This window comes from Rutilus rutilus (assembly GCF_951802725.1).
Source record: "Rutilus rutilus genome assembly, chromosome: 16".
Taxonomy (NCBI): Eukaryota; Metazoa; Chordata; class Actinopteri; order Cypriniformes; family Leuciscidae; genus Rutilus; species Rutilus rutilus.
In genome coordinates, this window is record NC_140224.1 from 10902242 (window position 1) to 10920696 (window position 18455).

At 37.5% G+C, this 18455-nt stretch overlaps 1 protein-coding gene across 1 annotated transcript in view; it reads left to right on the forward strand.

Annotated features, from left to right (window-relative positions):
• grid1b (glutamate receptor, ionotropic, delta 1b) overlaps positions 1 to 18455 on the forward strand; it is a 452122-nt gene that overhangs the window by 228749 nt on the left and 204918 nt on the right. The window contains exon 3 of the mRNA XM_084434270.1: positions 1577 to 1861. Within this exon, the coding sequence (XP_084290396.1) occupies positions 1577 to 1861 (285 nt within the window). The remainder of the gene's footprint in view (positions 1 to 1576; positions 1862 to 18455) is intronic.

The following is an 18455-nucleotide window of genomic DNA, read 5'->3' on the forward strand; positions in this document are numbered from 1 at the left end:
AGTCAAATTAAAGCTCAACTGGCCTTGATTAATACAAAAGCAGACAATGAGTCTGTCCCTTTATATTTTGTCAGCGATTAAGCATTGAAACCTTGCTGAAAAAACCTTTATGCTCGAAAAAAAAAAAAAAAAACCTCTTTCATTCTTTTATGATGTACTGTTCTAGATTTTAATCTAAAAATTAATTAATGGCTTTAAGATTATTTCACAATTAGAAAATGGGCTTTTCATAATCCGCACAAAGAGAATTATGCCTAGGGGCTGGTTGTTATGGCCAAAATCGTGATGGTATGAGGATTTTCTATTACACACAGTTTAGATCATGACATTGTTATCTTTGCTGTAAATTGATACAAGGAATGGCTGTATAATAAATAATCATGTGGCAATGTCCAGGTTTCAATAATGCAGTTAAATAGTTTACACATGAAAGGTACTTTATTTCATTTGATTATTTTCTCTTTTGGAACTTGATGGAAACAAACGGAAATGTGTTCTGTAATAATGCAGCAAACTGTGAGACAAAACTCCACTCTTGTTCTGATCATCATACCACCCAGTTGTACTTGTACCTGCTACTTCATTGTTATTTGATTATCTTAAATGCTCGATTAACTCATGCATCCTTTGTACACATCTAATTGAAACTCCAGATTTGCCTTGTCTGCAGAGAATAAAGGTCTGTGATGTAACTTCTGGACACCAGTGTATCTCAACACACACTTGAAATGATTCACTTCTTACTCTTTCTCAAAGATACAGTGGCTATTGACTTAACATAACTGAAAAAAAGACAAAACTGAGGTGTGATGTTTTCAAAACTGTTCTGATCTTCAAAATTGTACATTCGATTGCTTATAAAAATCTAAATGTGTAAAACTGAAACTATGAAACTATCTTTTGTTGTCCGTGTTTGAATGAATGCATTGTCTGTTAAAGTGCTAGGGTGTTGTGGGTGGTTATTATTCTGGTCTCTAAATATGGTTTGGGTTTCTCTTTCTTCAATTCAAGCCTGTTTCCTTTCTTTTTTTTCTTTTTTTTTTGCCCTCTTTGTTGTCCACCAAAAAATGTTTCGATCTAAAGTGTCTTGTAAATGAGAATTCTCCACTTAAAATGTTTTTAGCCAGGCACAAAACGTTATCCAAAATTATTTCTAAAGCTCATAGATTTAGAGGCAAATTTAGTCTCACCCACAGAAGAGACCACTTACTCACTTCACACAACTCAAAGAGTCATCAAAAATTAATAACCTCTTCAAAAATATTGCAGTCGGCCCATCCTTATCCTCTTTTATGTAAAAAAAAAAAAAGAAAGGGGAATATTTTATGCTAACTTCTGCTAACTTGCATATTAAGGTTTTTGTCATTGAATGAAAGACAAAAAAGGGGAAGTTATCCACTAAAGAGGAATTGCACATTTTGTTTCTTATACACTCTATTCTAACAGCTAGGCTGTATTTAAACACTGTTAATAGCAGGGCCATGTGAGTGTTTTGGTGTCCATTTTTTTCCTGCTCATACTCGTTCTTGCAAAGTACCCAAGCTCATCATTTCTTTTTTTTTCTGTCATTTTGCAGCATGTGAACTTATGACGCAAGGGATCCTGGCTTTGGTCACATCTACAGGCTGTGCCTCGGCCAGTGCTCTACAGTCCTTGACAGATGCCATGCACATACCACACCTTTATGTCCAGCGAAACACTGAAGGATCACCCCGGACCGCATGCCAACTCAATCCAAGTCCTGATGGAGAGCGATACACCCTCGCAGCACGACCGCCTGTCCGTCTAAGTGATGTCATGTTGACGCTAGTTGGTGAGCTGCGCTGGCAGAAGTTCATCGTCTTCTATGATAGTGACTATGGTAAGTCACTGATTGCAACATAAGCCCTATTCGGACGGGACTAGTTTTCCAAACGACGTTTGAGTTACAATTCTTATCAACCTACGTCTGTGATTTCATGTACGGATTCGGACGGGACTAACATCTCCGTGTTTATTACAGAGGTAGGAGTGTCTGTGTTTCACATGTGGGCATTGCAGAAGATCACGTGTTCAGAATGCGTGGATTGCGTATGAAATTTGATCAAATGTATTTTGAAATTAAGTACTTTTAAAATTAAGCACTTTGAAATATAAAGTGAAAAAAAATTCTCTAACGTCCCCCTGTGAAACTAGTCCCGTCCGAATAGGGCTATAGAGGAAATCCTGCTTTTGGGAACAAAATAAAATAAATCTTACCTACAACTTACAGGTTATGTTTTCTTGAACAGTTAATGCTGAGCATTTGTTGTGGTATGATTCCATGTGATAACTAGTTATTGATTAAGATTGAGTTCACAATAACAGTGATTAAATCGATGGAGAGGTGGTTTGTAGTAACATGTATTGCTAAGTTGAGTGGATCTCTGGTAAACTGTTGGCATACAGAACGATTGCTTTCTAGTTACTTTGTGGAGGCGAATCATATTTTCAGCTCAACAACACTAACTAAATTATACAATGTGAACAACTGGTGTGTCACAATGTTAATGAGCAGTGTATGAATATTGACTAGTTAGTTATGATGAAATTAAGGATTTTGTTTGTGTGTATTTCGTTTATTTATTAACATTAATATTGGTAAAACTAGCTTTAATGTTGTTATTGTTACAGCTTAACAGATTGAAGCTGCATGACCTTTCTAGGTAGCTAAACTATTGCAATAATGCCATTCCACTAATTGCACAGTGTTGCTGCTTGGCAACACAGACATTTGATAGATTTACCAAAAACTAATTTCATAAAAACTTAAGTGGTGAATATGTCATCATAACTTACCTGAGGTGATGTTTCCGAATTTTTTTTTTTTTTTTTTTGTGTATGTGAAATGGGCTGGTCCTTGTTTGTTACTGATGTTTTAGTTTGCTTGCAGCAACTTCCAAGAGACCGCAGTCTGTCAGAAATCGTGCCACAGAAAAAAAACTGCATGTTATGTGACTTAACCAAAGCACATCATTGGCTAAACTAAGGTCTTCTCATTCCAACAAAAAAACACAGAATGTTTTCTTAAAGAGACAGTGGCAAGGAAATGAACACCGAGAGTATGTTGCCGTATGGCCACACCATGCGGTAGAAGGTTAATTGCTGTTCATTCATAATTAACAAATGTTAATTTATACATTAACGTTATTGTTGTATATTATAAAATATTGACATTAACTAAAATTGAATTAAAGGGAGACTTCACCCATTTGCATTAAGCTTTGTATTGTTAGAAACCCAGTCATATATTATAATAAATGTGGATTTTTCATCCATTTTTCCCTGAGATGGGAGAAATAAGGATTTAAGTGTTTTACTTCCTGCTTATTATGACGTAAAAATCATCATTTTGCGTCATAATAAGCAGGAAGTCACATTTCATTGAAAAGTGTAGAGACTACAGACACTCGTTCCTCATCTTTCCCAGGGGGCGGGAACCGCTCACGCTACAGGCCTATTACAGATCAGTGGGTGGGACTTTACTCTCTGAAACTGAAAGCAATATCCTCCATCTTGTTTGGAAGCTAAGCTAACAGGCGCTGTGGAGACAGATGTAAAGTTATGACAATAGCGGAGGAGAGTACTCAATATGATATAGAGGAAGAGGATTTCGGAAGTCTGATGCTTGAATCAGGTGTTTGTGGCTACCTTTACAAGCCGCATTATAGCGAAGAGCAGCCGAGGCAGAAGACCTGCCTGCCGCGGACGAGGAGCCCGGACTGGCTCGGGTTAGGGCGGACTGGTGGCGCCGGTGATCTCACTATGCAACTACGAACCGCTACGAACACAGAGATAGAGTCCGACTGTGGCAAAGAATTTCAACAATGACAACTTCTCCTGGATGAAATCTCTGAATCAGACGAGGACACGGACGTTTGTGTTGTGAATCAGACGAGGACACGGACGTTTGTGTTGTGAACTATCCTAGTTTCGCACCGCATCTGACTGAACATCCAGGTAACGTTACAATGCAATAATTCACCACTTCGAAAGAAATACAAATGAAGAGTAATTCACTAATGAGTTCGCCAACTAACTAGACATTTTGTGTGAAATTAATTTCAAGCTCTGGTGGTAGCTAGCCTTGTAGACGGAAGAGTTATTTCTCTTAGGCAGATATGCGCTTTCTGGATTAGTGGGAGTGGCTTGCGCAGCTGTGCAATGTGGTGCATTGTGGGAGTTGGTGTCTTTCATACAAATGCGTCCTGAAGTTACTTTCTTTCTTTCCTCGGCCAAGAAGGCACCAAATTCAAAATTAATTTTACATTTCGACTACATATATGACCCACTTTCAATAAAGATCAATGTTCCCATGGGTGAAATGCTCCTTTAAGGTATTGTTTATTGTTAGTCCATGATACTATTTGTTAATGAATTGAACCTCATGTAAAGTGTTTCTCATTGACTAATGATTGTGGCACAGTCAGGGGAGGAAAGAGTACTGAACAAATATTCTGAAGTAGAAGTAGCCTACCATTAGTTTCCAAAACATATAGTGTGAGTAGAATAAAAGTACTTGGCCAAAAAAACTACTTCAGTAAGAGTAAAAGAGTAGTTTGTTTCCATTTAAATTTACATTTAATCATTTAGCAGACACTTTTATCCAAAGCAAGGAGAACATTAGTAGCAATCAGACCAACAATAGTGTAACAATATGCAAAATATGCTGTATGCAAAAGTGCTGTGACTGGTCCCAGTTAGTCTAGCACAGTATACATATACCTGTAGCAAGTTTTTTTTATATATTTAATTTTTTTATAGCTATATAGAATTGTATATGTCAGTATTAATGGGTCAAGGGTTGATGAAAAAGATGCGTCTTCAGCCATTTCTTTCATTCCACTAGCATGGAACAGTCAAGGTAAAGGTCCATGTAAGTGAATTTGTGCCTCTTTGGGATGGCACCACAAGACGCCGTTCACTTAGCTTCTGGAGGGCACATAGGTCTGAAGTAGTGAGTTTAGGTATAGGGGTGCAGAGCCAGTGGTTGTTCTGTAGGCAAACACTAGTGCCTTGAATTTGATGCAAGCGGCAATTGGCAACAATTGCAAGTTTATGAAGAGAGGGGTTGCATGCACATTCTTATTGGGAGGTAGAGTTGTGTGTCATCCGCATAGCAGTGATAGGAAAAAAACATGTTTCTTAATGACAGATCCTTATGATGACATGTAGATGGAGAAAAAAAGTGGTCCAAGCCCTGAGCCCTGAGGCACCCCAGTAGCTAGATGTTGTGACTTAGACACCTCACTCCTCTACAACACCCTAAAGGCCCTACCTGAGGGGTAAGAATTAAACCACTGGAGTGTGGTTCCTGAGATATGCTTCATCATGAGGGTTGACAAGAGGATCTGGTGGTTAACTGTGTCAAAAGCAGCAGACAGATCCAGCAAGATGAGTACTGAGGATATGGAAGCTGCTCTTGTCAGTCTCAGAGCTTCAATAACCAAGAGCAGGGCAGTCTTAGTTTAGTGGCCACTTCTGAAACCAGACTAGTTGTTGTCCAGGAGGTTTTTCTGTGTAAGAAAGGTAAAGACTTGGTTGAACATGACTAGTTCAAATGTCTTAACTATGAATGGAAGAAGGGATACCGGTCTTAAAGGTTGTATCAGCGATTTCAGTTGTATCAGTGAGGTTTTCGCGTGCAGCCGTCATAGGCAGCCGTGCACAAGCGCAAAACCTCACAAACCCACCCCTGTCGGTGATTGGTTGGAACACTATTTATTTAGGTTTTGAGTGGTGGTGAAACCAACTGTTTTTGTGTGCAGATCTCAGAGCCTAGGCTGCCTATAGAGACGTGTTTTTTTGACGGCATGCTTATGGGGCGGGTAGCTAGCGGATCGTTAGGAAAGATTAGATGAATGTGATCATTTATGTTTGGGCCTGAAATCGCTGATACAACCTTTAAGTATTTAAAAGTACTCATTGGCATTGGTATGTACTGAGAACTGAACTTCTATCCCCTAATAATATACACTGCAATTTAAACATGTAGAAAACACTGTACATACTATAATTCACATTCTCTTGCATTGACAGATGCAGTATAACGCCATGGATCATCAGTAAGGTGCATTCTGAATTTCAGTACATTAAGCCATGGTGACATTTTTTTTCTCCACATTAAGCATTTTAGAATGTCCCAAAACACTTTTTCACAGCGTGCATCATGTGCTCATACTAAACCCATCCAGATGCAACAGGCTGCTGACTGCTGCAAGACGTGCACGAGGGAGAGGCACGGCAGTGAATATAGCGTGTCTCTCTATACCCTGAAGTAAATAAATGGGACTGGGAATTTGTGCCAAATTGTTGGCCCTGTAGATATACAGATCATTTTCTAATCAGAAATCAGAAATTTCTCTTAACATGTTTCTTCAAATTAGAGGAAGAATTAAATGCTGATATCTTGATTTAATTGATGCTTGAAGGATGTGCTTCACTGATTAACAACAGTTGGCGCCATCTACTGCTGTGGTTAATGTATTTTGCGATTTTATTTGAGTCACAAGAGCACTTACTCTCTCCCTATCCGTTGATCATGTTGATGCATACAGATAAAATAGCATGTAAAATCAAAGGGATGGAAAATATGGATTAAAAGTACAGTTACAGTAAACAATTTCTAAATAAAAAAATATATAAAAAAATACTGAATTACAGTACGTGAGTATTTGTAATTCATTACTTCACACCCCTGGGTTATTAAATATATATTTAGTCAGAGCAAATTAAAGGCAATCCAAATAGTACTAACATGATGTAAAGGCAGTTTACAGTCAAAACAGAAGAGAATAATGTTTTTAGCATTATTATTATGATTAAATTAATGGATCAAAAGACAGGTTTAATAAAATTCACCTTAATACACTGAGTAAAGCAGTATGTTTAGGACAACATGTTCATTCTGTAGAGAATTGATTGCAGAGATTGTTGTAAGTGGATTTGTAGAATGACCTCTAAGGGCTTCACACAGGTGCAGCACATGAACAACTGGCTCAGACCTTGATTTTACTACACATCCATTAAATAGTGGCAATGAGAGCGGCTAGGCCCAGCAACTCTACACACCAAGGTTTTCTAGGGAGCAAGGAAATGGAACAGTGTCACTGGATGTGTCCTTATTGTGTTGATGCTTATATCTGCCTCTGGATCTAGGCTCATCAAGTTCTTCAGTGCGCTGGCCCGACACGATTGTGCTTGTTAACTTCACAGCTTAGGGATAGGTTTCATCAGCGCTAGTTCTTTGGTGTTCTTAAGGTTGTGTCCCTACCTTAAGACGAACATTTCAGCATGGTGAACTGCACTGAGAGGTATGACCTGCACCATAAATATATTTAAAATACTTTTATTGCAAATGATTTGGAGTACAGTCTACATCTCATGTGAGATGGCACCATTCATATAACCCTTCACAAAAACACAATTTATTTCTTGATGTTTAAAATGTTTTCAAGTAGCAAGAACTTACTGCACCTTTAACATAACAATATTTTTTAAGTGATTAACTACAATAACGGTAACACTTTACAATAAATTCTCACTTGCTAACTAACATTTTTTACAGCATTTATTAAACTGTGTCAATGTTAATCAAAATGTTTATGTTAGTTCACAGTGCATTAATCTGAAGTCTTTAATGCTGGAGTCGAAGTCAAGTCTTGAGTCTTTTTTCACAAGTCCGAGTCTAGTCTCAAGTCACTACATCATATATTGTATGTGTTTTTTTTTTTTTTTAAATACTCTACTTAAAAAAATCATATAACAAAATTATATTATACAGCGCTTACCCTGTGCTTGAAGTGGAAAAAAAAGTTGCTCATACTCCGCTTGTTTGCATATCAGCAGTTGGTTACACTTTATTTCGATGGTCACTTTAGACATTCTACTAACTATAAGTAACCTTGCAACTACATGTCAACCTTATTGTAACCTTATAGGCTCCAAGAATTTCTAGATAACATTTAAATCATGCATGGTTATGTATGTGTCACTTTTGATCTTTGCAAGTCTGATTTGAAACAAAAGGTATTTTTGACACAGTGTTATGATGTACAGAAAAAAGACCACAAAGACCTCAAATCTTATTTTTTGCACATCTGTACCCTACAATATAGTGAAATTTTATTGCATCTCAAATTCCTAGCAAATAGAAATAGAGCTGATGTGCGTAATTGATTTTCATGAAAAATTTGCAAGAAATACAGTGTTCATCAAGTCACCCACTGACAGGTACTACATTTTTTATTTTAGATCACAAACTTAGATTTTTTTCCATAGCTACATACTATTTTTTGTAATAGTTTATAATCAATTTAGTAAAATATAATTTATACTCCTGTTGCACTGTAGATTCAGAAGTGCCGCAGTGAGCGATTCTGCACGTGCTTACTCAAGTTTTTTACCATTGTCCTCCAAAGCCATCTCAATATCACTGTCTCTGATGAGCAAAATCATATAAATTGAGGGGAAGAAATGGGACATTTATTCAAATTAAATCTTTTGTTGGGCTTTATTGGGAGCAGATGGGGCTGGGGTATAGTGGTTCAGGGCCGAGCTCAGACCGGACTCCAACTGACAGCTGAATGATAATGATTAAAGAGAGACCTTGGATTTCCGTGCTGTTTCCCATCTCTCCCCTGTGTCTCCCATTTTGCTCTTTCCCTTCTCAAGCTCTCCAATCGCTGTCACCCCCCACCCAACCCCACCCCCCACCCCGTCTCTCTTTCTCTATTTCTCTCTTTTACACACACACACACACACACACACACACACACACACACACACACACACACACACACACACTGTCCTTTACTCTGAGACATCAAACACACTCAAGAACAAACGTACAGAGCCAGGCCTCTGAAACATGTCCCGCTCACTCCCTGTGATGCTGCGATCCGCTCTGTTGTGTGAGTGCACACAATGTCCCTCCCAAACTACAGCACAGCAGACTGAATCAAGTCAAACCTCTGTCAATTTGGGAATAATGCAATATTTTCTGTATTTGCTTCATCACCTATGAAAGAATAAGAAAAGACAAGAGAAATACTATCAGCATGCAGGTCTAACGAAAGTCGCTCAGCCGTCCACACAGTGCCATATCCCTCACAGTTTGTTGTTGATGTATTCCAACACTTTCTCTCACACATGACTTCATTGCTCTTTCTTCACAGTAGGGTCCTTTTTTTTCAATGGCTGTCATTCACTAGTTGGCTTCTGTGCTCCCTTTGGAGTGGATGAATACCGTCCTCATAGACACCTCCTGAACAAAGTTCCATTTCCAGCTTGAAACGCTCCTCTTGTATTCTTTGTGCAGCCAACATTGAGATACCCCATTGTTTTGTAGCCTGCAGCCTTTTTCTGAGGTGCACCATGGTCTTTATGCAACCAGAAAAGCAAGGGCCTCCAGAATCTGGAATTTCAATTCACACGAGTTTTCTTCTTCATACACTAAATAGTATGCAGTAGTGCATGCCAGACCCAAAAATACTGATGGGTTACAGTAGGGTTTATTAAATCTGACCCTGGAGGGTGAGATTTAAGGATTTTTATTCTTTTGAAGCACTTAAAATGAATCTAAACAACAGCACCTTTTTGAATGTCAAGACATGCAATGAGCAACAGTTATGAATTGTGTATGGCACAAACACCACACAGTCACTCTCATGACAATTTGTAACTATTTTACATTTTGGCAAATTTGTGGCGAATTCATATGATTTTGTACAATCTAATAAATTCACACTTAAAAAAAAAAAAAAAAAAAATACAATCTGCTTACGCACCACTGAGGGTTAGGTTTAGGGGTGGACCTTTTTTTTTTTTTTTTTTATCAAACAAATTAATATGAAATTGCCTGCTGGTAGTTTGTTTTCTCATAAGATCGAATTGGTCCCAAAACAACTTTTTGAATTAAGGCAGACTTTGTTGCTCTGAGGTTGCTCACTGACAAAAAAAAAAAAAGAAAATCCCTGTATGCAAGATAGAAATCCTCTTAATTTCCCTTAAAACATTTTACCACTTTCAACCAGAATGGCATCCCCCCATTTATCCCTGCCTACATTCAATTTGTTAAGATGGGCAGCACTACTTTATATGCAACTTTCAAAAAAGTCTTGATGCAAACACTTTTACCATAGTGCATGATTGTTAACTAATAAATGTTTGTTTGCACATGATTAGTACTAAAGGTATGGATTTTCTGGTAGTAAATTTGCTTGGTAGCCCACTTGATACAGTGCTGAAGCACTCATATTTGTTTTGTTTTTTTCACTATTGGTTATGTTTAGCGTAGGGGGCATGTTGATTTCAAATGCGATTGAGTGCATTTAAATTATTATTCAAATGAACATACCTATTAGTGCCACTTGCCAGACTTTTATTTACAAAATGGCATGATACATGCATTCTGCCATGATACATTATAATGCGGAACCATTGAAATAAAATGTTGCCACATTGAACTGTTTTGGAGAAAATTTAACATGCTATTCAGTGCCAATCACTGGACGTTTCACTTTGAAACTGCCATGAAATGTAATACAAGCAACACAATACAATTTTGTCAAAATTTACCCACAGACATTTTTTTTTTTTCACGACACAGGTTTGTTAAATAAACCTGCATCTGTATAAAAAAAAAAAAAAAACAACAACTATACAGCTTATAGTGCCTCTTGTATAGACATGTCACCTAAAAAGTTAAGTGAATTTAGCAGATTATGTAAATGCATCTCAAAGATGTTGACACCATCCATGAAATGGGAATGTGCAGAAAGAGCTTGTCATTAGCTTTTTCCTAATCTGCTTTAACAGTTTCCTGTGTTTCCCCTGCTTGGTAGGTTTGTTTAGGCTTTGTTTAAGTCTGCATAATGCAGTTCATGATATGATTTGTCTCAACAGTTTATCACTGTGAATGGGGTGACATTTCAGCAATTTCAGTAGGCTGATGGCAATTCCACTAGCAGGGCTTTCTTTGCTAGTAAAATTGCTCTGATTACTCGTAAATGAATGCATCACGTAAATGAATGAATTGCTCATTGACACCCCTCACTTTTAATCATCTTCAAATATTTCCCCGCCATTGACAGAGATTAAGGGGAGACACAGCAGGCAAAAACATCGTTTTTTTTTTCACTGGTCAATTTTGAGATTTTGGACTATTTGTCTTCAATAACATGTCTTCTTTCAGACTTCCGAAAATACAAAGAAAATATAAAAAAAAGTCCGAAATACACATTTAGGTCTTTATTTTACTACACTTTGTCTATTTGCGTCTGTAGATTTCTCCTAAATTCAACAAAAGTTGGCGTTCTAAATCATCCCGCTGCTCTGCAATCGCTGTCTGCACACTGTCATCACATATACCATTGGAAAGCTCTCTCTCTCCTGTACAATGCTGTCAGATCCAAATATGGTCATTTCCTTTTTATCAGCAACCAATCGTGAAAGTACAATGGGGCATTTAACTCTAAAAGTGAAATCTCATTGGCTGATGTCAATTTCTGACAATGTGATTCGTTCAGATGCATCACGTGACGTGCTCTGACATTTCCAGAGTGTGTTTTTGACTGTTTTTCACTGGGGTTCTGTTCAGTTGAAGGCCATAAATGCTATGTTATATAAGTTTTGATGTGTTTTAGGTGGTTTGTATTGTTGATTGCTAATGATTTGATAAGATATTTTGTCTGTAAATAGTTGTTTCCACTAAAAAAGTATGAATTTTTACAATACAAATCTTTAAAGGCCGTTTTCTCAAAATGTTTTTTTCTCATACTCTGAGCCAGAAATCTCCACTTCAGCAGCACTTACATAAACCAAACTTTCCAGTTGTATTCCTATCTATATTCTTAAGGTTTTTACAGGGCGGTTTGTTCATAAATCGTTCAGATTCTGATTTATACAACATTTTATACCTAAAAACGGGCGAAACTGGATTTTTTTGGCTGTTGACAGTCTTTTCTGATTAATGGAGTGATAAAAAGAGATAGCCCAAACCCCTCTGTAAAAACCTTTGACTGTAATATGTCAACAAAATGAAACAAGAATTTTGAATCTGACTTTATCCAATGTTCAGATTTATCTTCTGGAAATATATGTAAATTAGCGCATTTTTAATGAGCCTAATTTGCATATTTAAACATAAATATTCTAAAAACTTGTAATATAAAACATATTTGTCTTAATGTCAGTAATCAACTGGGGAAGTTTCATGCTGATATCTATGACTTATTTTATTTTTTTCTATTCACCTGGGGTGTCTCCCCTTAATGAGACAACGCTTCCGAGTACCAAATCTCTTGATCAAAAGACATTTAAAGAAGAAGCAGAAACAAGGGATATGATATGTTAGCAGATACATTATGTAAAATAACTCAATCATCAAAATTAAACAGCATATACATCAAAACTGCCTAATGTTACTGAATGAAATGTCGACCCAAGACGAGGTATAGGACTGTGCAAGCATTAGGGGATCTACTCCATCTATGTTTTGATCATCGGTCTGAATCCAATCTGGATGTAGTGTCTGGACTCGATTTTATCAGCTTTTTGCTCAAAATTTTGCTTTTTTATGAACCTTGTGTGATTATAAAAAAAAAAAAAAAAAAGCATTAAGTTAGAATAAAATTTAGAATAGAATTCTCTCTCTCTCTCTCTCTCTCTCTCTCTCTCTCTCTCTCTCTCTCTCTCTCTCTCTCTCTCTCTCTCTCTCTCTTTTCTTTCTTTTTATTTATTGCATGTTCAGATATTCATACAACAAAATATTCTAGGGGCCATGAACGTTATGATTTTTTTGTGAAAATGATCAAAAATGCTGGTGGTGTTTTTTCTTTTTTTAAACCCTACGTTTTTATACCTTTACTCTCACCCATTTTATTGTCCACTTGCTGCAAATCACTGATCCCATAGAAGAAGGCCTCAAAAGCTGTATGATTTGATATATATCATTCATGTCAGTAGGACAAACGGTTCACAAGCTTACACTGAAATATAATACTTGGGGTTGGGGGTTTGTAAGTATGAGCAATAGTGACAGTGATGCTTGCCTAAGCAACCACCACTAAGACTACATGACAGTATTCAGCTTTAAATGACGACTGAGTGAATAAGTAAGGGAGTCTTTGGTTGTACGCTACATTTTTTATTCATTTTTATCACTATAATGGTTGGGGTTGTCAACCTGTGCCTATGCTGATATGTCGCATTACTTCTCAGATCTTAGTAGTTACTTTAACACTCTTAAAAAAAAATCATTGCCACAATTTATGTTTTTTTTTTTTTGTTATCTTTCATTTTCACCTTCATCCCCATGGGTTTGTATGAAAGAGGTAAAAGTGTCTGGTAATCATGTCAAATTTAGCTTCTCACTTTTGATTCTTTCCAACCCATATTTAAATTTCATGCTGTCACTGCCGTTCCTGGCTTTAAATCTTATATTGTCTTTTTTTATATCTTGCCCCTGGTCAAACATGAACTGGGAACTCTTTTTCGAAAAAAATAAATTGGGACAGGTATAAGTTCCGTTTCCACCTGTCCCTCCAGGTGATGTCATGTTCAGATTGATTATCCCAGTCCCCTGTCACTCAACAAACAGTGATCCAACTTGATATTATTATATAACTGCAACCTTGTGCTATCTATGATCACTGATACACTTCTTCTTCAGAACTCTTCATTGTCTCATTTCAGCAGGTCTTCTTACTCATACCTATCTACATTCTTTTCACTCAGACCCTCAAATTTACCAGGATTTTTATTTAATCCTTAATCAACCTTGTTTGTCCTGACCTTTTCTTTCAACCAATCAAGTTTAGAGCTATGGTAAAGTTTTTTTTTTTTTTTTTTTTTTTTTTTTCAATAAAATTCTAATCAACCTATAATTCCCTATTCACATATAGGGTCCTCCTTAAAATCCTAGTCTCTTAACCTTGGAATGAACTCCAATCGTTACCAGGACAGAGAATATCGTACATGTTTTACTTGTTGAATTGGATTACCTTAGAACAGGGGTTCTCAACTCTGGCCCTCAAGGTCCACATTTCTGCAGAGTTTAGCTCCAACCATTATCAAGCACAACTGAACAAGCTAATCGAGGTCTTAGGTCAAGGTCAATGTCTTTGTACTTTCACTTAGGGCGTTTTCACACCTGAAAGTCCGCACCAAGGTCCAAACCAAAGTTCATGTTTTGATACATTGTATACATTCAGTTAGTTTTGGTTTGGTCTCACATTGCAATTATGCGAGCGCACTAAAGAACTTTAGATGACGTACTTGCGTCCTGTCATCATCATCTATATGGGCTGCATCTTGACATTGATTGGTTTGTAAACGGACGTGCGTCTGATGTCAGCGTGTTGTCAATTCGGTGGGTAACTTTGACAAGAATGAATGAACAGACGCATATCGTTGCCACTATACTTTTATTATTATGACATTACTCCCTGCAGCACCGTTGTGCAAACATTTTATCGTCGCCGGCAGGACGCAGGACAAATATGTGTGTGTGTGTGTGTGTGTGCGCGCATGTGAATCAGCTGGAAGAAATGCTGTGGGCAGGACTGACAGATCTGCACATAAATATTCTTCTTCAGTTTTTTAGGCTACGCGGGAACCACCGGAACTTCCTGGAAATGGTCTGAAAGTCCGAACCATAGAGAAAATGCTTTCACACTAGAAACGAACCAAACCTTTGTTTAGTTTGATCCGGACCGAGACTACCTATTTTCGTCGGACCAAATTTCTTCTGTTTGGTCCGGACCGTGGTCCGGGGGAGGTTTCACACCTGTAATTTTGATTTGGACCAAACTGAAAAGTCTGAAAATCCGGACCAAACTAGGTAGGTGTGAAAGGGCCCTTAGAAAAGAAGCCCTTTTTTCAAGACTCTTGTAAATACAATGGTACATCCAAAACACATGACAGTAAATGAGATGGGTGTAACGGAAGAGCATTAGAGAAAGGCTTCTGTACACTACCATAATTCGAGAGGTCATTTGTTGTCTCTAATTAAGCATTCAATGAGCCCGCGAGAAACATTGTGTTGACACCTGCAGCTCCAGTATCTGGCCTGTTCATTGTACCTTAGTGTTCTGTTTCACCCTTTGAAGTCTTTTTATTATTATTTTTCAGGCCTAATTGGCCAGGGAACACTGTGTCTAGAAGACAGCAGTGAGATGAAGGGCTGCGTGTTAATCAAGTCAAGTCAAGTCATCTTCATTTATATAGCGCTTTTAACAATGTAGAATGTTTCAAAGCAGCTTTACAGAGATAAGCGTATAATTTAAGGTAACGGAGATTGTTTTGGCTTTATAGCGGCTCTTTAATAAAGTTATTTTCCAGCTAAAGTTAGTTTTGATTGATTTGCTTCCGTCGCAACGATCATTTGTTATTAAAATAGGGGTCGCTAAGACGACACCATTACACAGACTTTAAACGCGAACCTCTGATAAACGCTGATGCCGTTCACATGCACATTAAGAATTGGTTCTATAGTTATGTGCGTTTGAATATATCTGCGCAGGTTTGTAATTCCCTACAAACCAAGCCTAAACAAAGTACTGGTCTTTCCTTATAAATTTTGATACAGAATTTTATTTTGTCACTTCGCGGGGTAGGTACGCGAAACAAATTTTCCCGACAACGCTTTATCTGGAGTGGTAAAGGGATCCTCCATAGGGAGAGACTAGTTGGCACTTCAGCACTGCGTTGTCATCGGGTCCAGGCGAAGGTCCTTCGTCAGATCTGGATATGGCCTGGATCCGGCAGGCTGCTGGAAAACCTCGGGATAAACAAAGAAACTAAAATTAGCGTAGATGCCATTCTTCTTATGATGTAACAAGTACATCAGGATTTATGGGAAGTGTTCCCAGTTCCGGCTGACCTAATCTATGCAGCCTAACATTGAATTATAGGAGTCTATAATGTATTATGTGAATGCTAGGTCAAAGAGATGTGTTTTTAATCTAGCTTTGAACTGACAGAGTGTGTCTGCTTCCCGGACAATGGTAGGAAGACTGTTCCAAAGTTTTGATGCTAAATAGGAAAAGGATCTACCGCCAGCAGTCGATTTTGATATTCTAGGTAATATCAACTAGCCGGAATTTTGAGATCGCAATAGACGTGAAGGACTATAATGCGTTAAGAGCTCGCTCAAGTACTGTGGAGCTAAACCATTTAGTGCTTTGTAAGTAATCAACAATATTTTAAAATGTATGCGATGTTTAATAGGGAGCCAGTGCAGTGTTGACAGAACCGGGCTAATATGGTCATACTTCCTGGTTCTGGTAAGAACTCGAGCTGCTGCGTTTTGAACTAGCTGTAGTTTGTTTATTAAGCGTGCAGGGCAACCACCCATTAGAGTATTACAATAATCTAGCCTTGATGTCATGAACACATTAACTAATTGTTCCGCATTTGTCAATGAGAGCATATGACGTAATTTTGATATATTTTTAAGATGGCAAAATGCGGTTTTACAGATACTAGACACGTGACTTTCAAATGAAAGATTGGTATCAAAGAGCACACCCAGGTTCCTAACCGACGACGAAGACTTAACAGAGCAGCCATCAAGTGTTAGACAGTATTCTAGGTTATTACGTGAGGAAGTTTTTTTGTCCAATAATTAGAATCACTGTTTTTTCAGAATTTAGAAGTAGGAAATTACTAGTCATCCAATTTTTTTTTTATATCAGCTATGCATTCCGTTAATTTTGTGAATTGGTAAGTTCCGTTCCGAAGAAATATACAGCTGAGTATTGTCAGCATAACAGTGGAAGCTAATTCCATGTTTCCTAATGATATCTCCTAAGGGTAGCATGTACAGAGTGAACAGCAACGGTCCTAGTACTGAGCCTTGTGGTACACCATACTGAACTTGTGATCGATAAGACATCTCTTCATTTACTGCTACAAACTGATAACGGTCAGATAAGTATGATTTAAACCATGCTAATGCAATTTCACTAATGCCAACATAATGTTTGAGTCTATTTAAAAGAATGTTGTGATCAATGGTGTCAAATGCAGCACTAAGATCAAGTAACACTAATAGAGAGATACAACCACGATCGGATGATAAGAGCAAATCATTTGTGACTCTAACGAGAGCTGTCTCCGTACAATGGTACAGTCTAAATCCGGACTGAAAATCCTCGTAGATATCATTTCTTTCAAGAAAGTAACACAGTTGTGAGGATACTGTTTTTTCTAATATCTTTGACAGAAAAGGCAGATTCGAGATCAGCCTGTAATTGACTAATTCTGTAGGATCAAGTTGCGTTTTTTTAACAAGCGGTTTAATCATAGCCAGCTTAAAGGTTTTTGGTACGTATCCTAGAGACAAAGATGAATTAATGATATTAAGAAGAGGATCTGTGACCTCTGGAAGCATCTCTTTCAGTAGCTTAGTCGGTATAGGGTCTAACATACATGTTGTCGATTTAGATGAATTAACGAGTTTGCAAAATTCTTCCTCTCGTATAGCAATAAATGAATCAAATTTTTCCTCAGGGAGACTAAAATGCACTGCCTGATGCGATACTGTAGTAGACGGTTGCATAGTTATAATTTTGTCCCTGATATTTTCAATCTTATAAGTGAAGAAGTTCATAAAGTCTGTGTTGCTTGGAAACTTCTGGGCTTGAAGCTTTCTTTTTAGTTAGTTTAGCCACTGTTTCAAATAAATACCTAGGATTATGTTTATTTTCTTCTAATAGGGTTGAAAAATAAGCAGATCTAGCAGCTTTTAAAGCCTCTCTGTAAGTAATCGAGCTCTCCTTCCATGAAATCCGAAATACCTCTAATTTAGTTTTTTTCCAGTTGCGCTCCATTTTTCTGGCGGCTCTCTTAAGTGCCTGAGTGTGCTCGTTGTACCACAGCGTTGGACTATTTTCTTTAATCTTCTTTAAGCGCAACGGAGCAACTGTGTCTAAAGTGCTGGAAAAGAGAGAGTTAAAAGTTTCTGTTGCAATATCAAGTTCTTCTAAGCTATCTGGGATGCTGAGATGATGAAACTGATTAGGAATATTTTTGATAAAGCAATCTTTAGTGGCAGAAGTGATAGGTCTAACATATTTATAACACGGAGTCGGCTTTGCAGCCTTGGCTAAATGTAATTTACATGAGACTAGATAATGATCTGAGATGTCATCGCTCTGCTGCAGAATTTCAACGGCATAAACATCTATTCCATGTGATAATATTAGATCTAGAGTATGATTACGAGAATGAGTAGGTCCGGACACGTGTTGTCTAACTCCAATTGAGTTTACAATGTCTTTAAATGCCAATCCCAATGCATCTTTTTTCATTATCTATGTGTATATTAAAATCACCACCAATTAGTACTTTATCTGCAGTCAATATTAATTCTGATAGAAAGTCCGCAAATTCTTTGATAAAATCTTTATGGTGCCCTGGTGGCCTGTATACAG